Here is an 8,821-nt window from a genome sequence, read left to right on the forward strand (position 1 = left end):
AGTACACCTGAGTCACAACATATTATAAACCCACACCACACCAACCATACCTGGAGGACACACAGGTAGTCAAGTACACCTGAGTCACATCATATTATAAACCCACACCAACCACACCAACCATACCTGGAGGACACACAGGTAGTCAAGTACACCTGAGTCACAACATATTATAAACCCACACCACACCAACCATACCTGGAGGACACACAGGTAGTCAAGTACACCTGAGTCACATCATATTATAAACCCACACCAACCATACCTGGAGGACACACAGGTAGTCAAGTACACCTGAGTCACATCATATTATAAACCCACACCACACCAACCATACCTGGAGGACACACAGGTAGTCAAGTACACCTGAGTCACAACATATTATAAACCCACACCAACCATACCTGGAGGACACACAGGTAGTCAAGTACACCTGAGTCATAACATATTATAAACCCACACCAACCATACCTGGAGGAGACACAGGTAGTCAAGTACACCTGAGTCACAACATATTATAAACCCAGACCAACCATACTTGGAGGACACACAGGTAGTCAAGTACACCTGAGTCACAACATATTATAAACCCACACCACACCATACCTGGAGGACACACAGGTAGTCAAGTACACCTGAGTCACATCATATTATAAACCCACACCAACCATACCTGGAGGCCACACAGGTAGTCAAGTACACCTGAGTCACATCATATTATAAACCCACACCACACCAACCATACCTGGAGGAGACACAGGTAGTCAAGTACACCTGAGTCACAACATATTATAAACCCACACCAACCATACCTGGAGGAGACACAGGTAGTCAAGTACACCTGAGTCACAACATATTATAAACCCACACCAACCATACCTGGAGGAGACACAGGTAGTCAAGTACACCTGAGTCACATCATATTATAAACCCACACCAACCATACCTGGAGGAGACACAGGTAGTCAAGTACACCTGAGTCACAACATATTATAAACCCACACCACACCATACCTGGAGGACACACAGGTAGTCAAGTACACCTGAGTCACATCATATTATAAACCCACACCAACCATACCTGGAGGAGACACAGGTAGTCAAGTACACCTGAGTCACAACATATTATAAACCCACACCAACCACACCTGGAGGAGACACAGGTAGTCAAGTACACCTGAGTCACATCATATTATAAACCCACACCAACCATACCTGGAGGACACACAGGTAGTCAAGTACACCTGAGTCACAACATATTATAAACCCACACCAACCATACCTGGAGGACACACAGGTAGTCAAGTACACCTGAGTCACAACATATTATAAACCCACACCAACCATACCTGGAGGACACACAGGTAGTCAAGTACACCTGAGTCACAACATATTATAAACCCACACCAACCACACCTGGAGGAGACACAGGTAGTCAAGTACACCTGAGTCACATCATATTATAAACCCACACCAACCATACCTGGAGGACACACAGGTAGTCAAGTACACCTGAGTCACAACATATTATAAACCCACACCAACCACACCTGGAGGAGACACAGGTAGTCAAGTACACCTGAGTCACAACATATTATAAACCCACACCAACCACACCTGGAGGAGACACAGGTAGTCAAGTACACCTGAGTCACATCATATTATAAACCCACACCAACCATACCTGGAGGACACACAGGTAGTCAAGTACACCTGAGTCACAACATATTATAAACCCACACCACACCAACCATACCTGGAGGACACACAGGTAGTCAAGTACACCTGAGTCACAACATATTATAAACCCACACCGCACCATACCTGGAGGACACACAGGTAGTCAAGTACACCTGAGTCACATCATATTATAAACCCACACCACACCAACCATACCTGGAGAAGACACAGGTAGTCAAGTACACCTGAGTCACAACATATTATAAACCCACACCAACCATACCTGGAGGAGACACAGGTAGTCAAGTACACCTGAGTCACAACATATTATAAACCCACACCAACCATACCTGGAGGAGACACAGGTAGTCAAGTACACCTGAGTCACATCATATTATAAACCCACACCAACCATACCTGGAGGAGACACAGGTAGTCAAGTACACCTGAGTCACAACATATTATAAACCCACACCAACCATACCTGGAGGACACACAGGTAGTCAAGTACACCTGAGTCACAACATATTATAAACCCACAACAACCATACCTGGAGGAGACACAGGTAGTCAAGTACACCTGAGTCACAACATATTATAAACCCACACCACACCATACCTGGAGGACACACAGGCAGTCAAGTACACCTGAGTCACATCATATTATAAACCCCCACCAACCATACCTGGAGGACACACAGGTAGTCAAGTACACCTGAGTCACAACATATTATAAACCCACACCACACCAACCATACCTGGAGGACACACAGGTAGTCAAGTACACCTTAGTCACAACATATTATAAACCCACACCAACCATACCTGGAGGACACACAGGTAGTCAAGTACACCTGAGTCACATCATATTATAAACCCACACCAACCATACCTGGAGGAGACACAGGTAGTCAAGTACACCTGAGTCACAACATATTATAAACCCACACCAACCACACCTGGAGGAGACACAGGTAGTCAAGTACACCTGAGTCACATCATATTATAAACCCACACCAACCATACCTGGAGGACACACAGGTAGTCAAGTACACCTGAGTCACAACATATTATAAACCCACACCACACCAACCATACCTGGAGGACACACAGGTAGTCAAGTACACCTGAGTCACAACATATTATAAACCCACACCACACCATACCTGGAGGAGACACAGGTAGTCAAGTACACCTGAGTCACATCATATTATAAACCCACACCAACCATACCTGGAGGACACACAGGTAGTCAAGTACACCTGAGTCACATCATATTATAAACCCACACCAACCATACCTGGAGGAGACACAGGTAGTCAAGTACACCTGAGTCACAACATATTATAAACCCACACCAACCATACCTGGAGGACACACAGGTAGTCAAGTACACCTGAGTCACAACATATTATAAACCCACAACAACCATACCTGGAGGAGACACAGGTAGTCAAGTACACCTGAGTCACAACATATTATAAACCCACACCAAACCATACCTGGAGGACACACAGGCAGTCAAGTACACCTGAGTCACATCATATTATAAACCCCCACCAACCATACCTGGAGGACACACAGGTAGTCAAGTACACCTGAGTCACAACATATTATAAACCCACACCACACCAACCATACCTGGAGGACACACAGGTAGTCAAGTACACCTTAGTCACAACATATTATAAACCCACACCAACCATACCTGGAGGACACACAGGTAGTCAAGTACACCTGAGTCACATCATATTATAAACCCACACCAACCATACCTGGAGGAGACACAGGTAGTCAAGTACACCTGAGTCACAACATATTATAAACCCACACCAACCACACCTGGAGGAGACACAGGTAGTCAAGTACACCTGAGTCACATCATATTATAAACCCACACCAACCATACCTGGAGGACACACAGGTAGTCAAGTACACCTGAGTCACAACATATTATAAACCCACACCACACCAACCATACCTGGAGGACACACAGGTAGTCAAGTACACCTGAGTCACAACATATTATAAACCCACACCAACCATACCTGGAGGAGACACAGGTAGTCAAGTACACCTGAGTCACATCATATTATAAACCCACACCAACCATACCTGGAGGACACACAGGTAGTCAAGTACACCTGAGTCACAACATATTATAAACCCACACCAACCATACCTGGAGGACACACAGGTAGTCAAGTACACCTGAGTCACATCATATTATAAACCCACACCACACCATACCTGGAGGACACACAGGTAGTCAAGTACACCTGAGTCACAACATATTATAAACCCACACCAACCATACCTGGAGGACACACAGGTAGTCAAGTACACCTGAGTCACAACATATTATAAACCCACACCAACCATACCTGGAGGACACACAGGTAGTCAAGTACACCTGAGTCACATCATATTATAAACCCACACCACACCATACCTGGAGGACACACAGGTAGTCAAGTACACCTGAGTCACAACATATTATAAACCCACACCACACCAACCATACCTGGAGGACACACAGGTAGTCAAGTACACCTGAGTCACAACATATTATAAACCCACACCACACCATACCTGGAGGAGACACAGGTAGTCAAGTACACCTGAGTCACATCATATTATAAACCCACACCAACCATACCTGGAGGACACACAGGTAGTCAAGTACACCTGAGTCACAACATATTATAAACCCACACCAACCATACCTGGAGGACACACAGGTAGTCAAGTACACCTGAGTCACATCATATTATAAACCCACACCACACCATACCTGGAGGACACACAGGTAGTCAAGTACACCTGAGTCACAACATATTATAAACCCACACCAACCATACCTGGAGGACACACAGGTAGTCAAGTACACCTGAGTCACAACATATTATAAACCCACACCAACCATACCTGGAGGACACACAGGTAGTCAAGTACACCTGAGTCACATCATATTTCAAACCCACACCACACCACCCATACCTGGAGGAGACACAGGTAGTCAAGTACACCTGAGTCACAACATATTATAAACCCACACCAACCATACCTGGAGGACACACAGGAAGTCAAGTACACCTGAGTCACATCATATTATAAACCCACACCACACCATACCTGGAGGACACACAGGTAGTCAAGTACACCTGAGTCACAACATATTATAAACCCACACCACACCATACCTGGAGGAGACACTCAGGCATAATAAACAAAGGAAGCATGTGTGTTCAGTGAGTACACCAGATCAGAGGCATTAGGGATGACCAGGGATGTTCTCTGTTTAGTGAGTCCACCAGATCAGAGGCAGTAGGGATGACCAGGGATGTTCTCTGTTTAGTGAGTTCTCCAGATCAGAGGCAGTAGAGATGACCAGGGATGTTCTCTGTTTAGAGAGTCCTCCAGATCAGAGGGAGTAGGGATGACCAGGGACGTTCTTTGTTTAGTGAGTCCTCCAGATCAGAGGCAGTAGGGATGACCAGGGATGTTCTCTGTTTAGTGAGTTCTCCAGATCAGAGGCAGTAGGGATGACCAGGGATGTTCTCTGTTTAGTGAGTCCTCCAGATCAGAGGCAGTAGGGATGACCAGGGATGTTCTCTGTTTAGTGAGTCCTCCAGATCAGAGGCAGTAGGGATGACCAGGGTTGTTCTCTGTTTAGTGAGTCCTCCAGATCAGAGGCAGTAGGGATGACCAAGGATGTTCTCTTGATAAGTGTGTGAATCTGACTATTTTCCTTTCCTGCTAAGCATTCAAATGTAACAAGTACTTTTGGGTGTCAGGGGAAAATGTATGGAGTAAAAAATACATTATTTTCTTAAGGAATGGAGTGAATTAAAGTATTCAAAAATATGAATGGTAAAGTACAGATACCCCCAAAAACAACTTGAGTACGTTACACCACTGCACCAGATACACACAGGTACAGACAGAAGCCTTGCTAGACTGTAACACACCCCTATTGTCAAAAGAAAAACACTTTCTGGGTTAGTCTCGTCAGTTGGTAGTATTGTTTCCGTCTCTCACTCACACACACGGGCTGAACAAACCTGGGTCTGAGAAGACAGCTTTGGAGTGACAGGCCAGCAGCAGTAGTAGAATCAAGTTAAACACTGACCCATGTAGTGTACACCACACACTGAAAAGAGAGAGAGAGAGAGAGAGAGAAGAGAGAAGAGAGAGCAAAGAGAGAGGGAGAGAAGAGAGAGAGAAGAGACAGAAGAGAGAGAAGAGAGGGAGAGAAGAGAGGAGAGAGAGAGAAGAGACAGAAGAGAGAGAGGATAGTTGGAGAAAGAAGGAGCGGTGAGGAGGGGGAGAGAGAGTGAGAGTCAAGGGTGGAGACTGACAGCACCAAATGAATGAATGAGTGAACTAGCTAGCCAACTACACTGGCTTGTAGCACCAAACAAAGTATTTTACACTTTTCTCTAACTGCAGTAGAGAAGGGATGAAACGTTTATCCGGTTTGACTGGTTCGACAAGGATAGATTACAATTTGTGAGTTCACAGTAAACCCACACATTGGGCGAGTTCATTATGCATGGCCCGGTGCACTGGGTTTGCGCATTTTATACAGTTCCATTCCTAAAATGACATCCCTACCCACCCGGGGCAGCGGGCCATTTAAAACGAACTCTCAGTAGTGAAGCTCTGAGTGTCAACAACATTGTTTTGATGCTATCAAACTAGCCTTTCACTTTGTTCTTGTGTACTGTGCTCAAAGACTGACTTGGGAAAACGCGTTAACTACCTGGTCATAGTGAATGTACAGCCCCGCTACAGGTAACTAACTATAAGTAATGTAACGAAGCCGTTGTCAACATTGGATAATGATACAGAATACCTATACAAACAGCGAAGGTATGCTAACGTTAGCTATACAGACGCTAAGCCGTTTTTAAGCAGTTAGCGGAAGAAACACACGCAATACTTACCTTCCCGAGTAGGCAGGGATGAGGACATACTGAATGACCACATAATCGGCGTAAAAGACGCTGAAATAAGTTAGTATGAGACATATAAATCCACACGGGTCTCGCCTACAGCGTAGAAACGCCATCTTGGTTCCCCCGTCCGTCCCCCTCTTCCGGGTGACGTCAGGAGGGCGGGGACTAGGGGGAGAATCAAAATGCCATGTTCTCTCCCGACGGGGTTAACTGCGGTTACCATCCAACGTTAAAGGTGCATCACCGCCTCCGGATGGACGCGGTATTGAATAAGAACTGGGCTCCCGAGTGGCGCAGCGGTCTAAGGCACTGCATCTCAGTGCTAGAGGCGTCACTACAGACCCTGGTTTGATTCCAGGCTGTATCTCAACCAGCCGTGATTGGGAGTGCACAATTGGCCCAGTGTTGTTAGAGTTTGGCCAGCGTAGGCCGTCATTGTAAATAATAATTTGTTCTTAACCGACTTGCCGAGTTAAATGAAGGTTAAATTAAAATGTAAAAAATATTTTTTTAAATCACAGTCCACTACTAAATTTACATCCGTACACACCCTCAGGAACCTGTGATGGGGCTACATTCACCGACAGGAGTTCTTGCACTGCCTCGACTGTGAAATCACAAAGACCCCAAAAACTTTCAGCGGCATTCACAATCATTCCAATTGTTCTTAGACTTCTTCTCCTCTTGTGCTGTACAGTTGATGACCATTGAAATAAATAATACAAAATTCACCTTTCACTGTCCTTCGTTTGATGATAATCCTTCACTGGTCTAGGAATGATGACCTTCACTGGTCTAGGGTTGATGAGAACCCTTCACTGGTCTAGGGTTGATGAGAATCCTTCACTGGTCTAGGGTTGATGAGAATCCTTCACTGGTCTAGGGTTGATGAGAATCCTTCACTGGTCTAGGGTTGATGAGAATCCTTCACTGGTCTAGGGTTGATGAGAATCCTTCACTGGTCTAGGGATGATGAGAATCCTTCACTGGTCTAGGGTTGATGAGAATCCTTCACTGGTCTAGGGTTGATGAGAATCCTTCACTGGTCTAGGGTTGATGAGAATCCTTCACTGGTCTAGGGTTGATGAGAATCCTTCACTGGTCTAGGGTTGATGATATACCTTCACTGGTCTAGGGTTGATGAGAATCCTTCACTGGTCTAGGGATGATGAGAATCCTTCACTGGTCTAGGGTTGATGAGAATCCTTCACTGGTCTAGGGTTGATGACCTTCACTGGTCTAGGGTTGATGAGAACCCTTCACTGGTCGAGGGTTGATGAGAATCCTTCACTGGTCTAGGGTTGATGAGAATCCTTCACTGGTCGAGGGTTGATGACCTTCACTGGTCTAGGGTTGATGAGAACCCTTCACTGGTCGAGGGTTGATGAGAACCCTTCACTGGTCTAGGTTTGATGAGAATCCTTCACTGGTCGAGGGTTGATGAGAATCCTTCACTGGTCTAGGGTTGATGAGAATCCTTCACTGGTCTAGGGTTGATGAGAATCCTTCACTGGTCGAGGGTTGATGAGAACCCTTCACTGGTCGAGGGTTGATGAGAATCCTTCACTGGTCTAGGGTTGATGAGAATCCTTCACTGGTCTAGGGTTGATGAGAATCCTTCACTGGTCTAGGGTTGATGAGAATCCTTCACTGGTCTAGGGTTGATGAGAACCCTTCACTGGTCGAGGGTTGAAGACCTTCACTGGTCTAGGGTTGATGAGAACCCTTCACTGGTCGAGGGTTCATGAGAATCCTTCACTGGTCTAGGGTTGATGAGAATCCTTCACTGGTCTAGGGTTGATGAGAATCCTTCACTGGTCTAGGGTTGATGAGAATCCTTCACTGGTCTAGGGTTGATGAGAATCCTTCACTGGTCGAGGGTTGATGAGAATCCTTCACTGGTCTAGGATTGATGAGAATCCTTCACTGGTCTAGGGTTGATGAGAATCCTTCACTGGTCTAGGGTTGATGAGAACCCTTCACTGGTCTAGGGTTGATGAGAACCCTTCACTGGTCTAGGTTTGATGAGAACCATTCACTGGTCTAGGTGGCTCTACTACCATTGCTTCTTCCCCGCCACACTCGTTCCCCGCCACGCTCGTTCCCCGCCACACTCGTTCCCCTCCACACTTGTTCCCCTCCACACTTGTTCCCGGCCACAATCGTTCCCGGCCACAATC

General features: G+C 45.9%; 1 protein-coding gene across 1 annotated transcript in view; it reads right to left on the reverse strand.

Annotated features, from left to right (window-relative positions):
- Positions 1–6,794, reverse strand: part of LOC118942968 (palmitoyltransferase ZDHHC3) — a 30,803-nt gene extending 24,009 nt beyond the window's left edge. Inside the window, exons 1-2 of the mRNA XM_036958351.2 lie at positions 6,630–6,794; positions 5,745–5,833 (exon numbers count right to left, since the gene is read on the reverse strand). Coding sequence (XP_036814246.1) covers positions 5,745–5,833; positions 6,630–6,754 — 214 coding nt within the window. The 5' untranslated portion in view covers positions 6,755–6,794. The remainder of the gene's footprint in view (positions 1–5,744; positions 5,834–6,629) is intronic.
- Positions 6,795–8,821: the final 2,027 nt, after the last annotated feature.

This window comes from Oncorhynchus mykiss, chromosome 21 (assembly GCF_057628025.1).
Source record: "Oncorhynchus mykiss isolate SJ-2025 chromosome 21, ASM5762802v1, whole genome shotgun sequence".
NCBI classification, from domain to species: domain Eukaryota; kingdom Metazoa; phylum Chordata; class Actinopteri; order Salmoniformes; family Salmonidae; genus Oncorhynchus; species Oncorhynchus mykiss.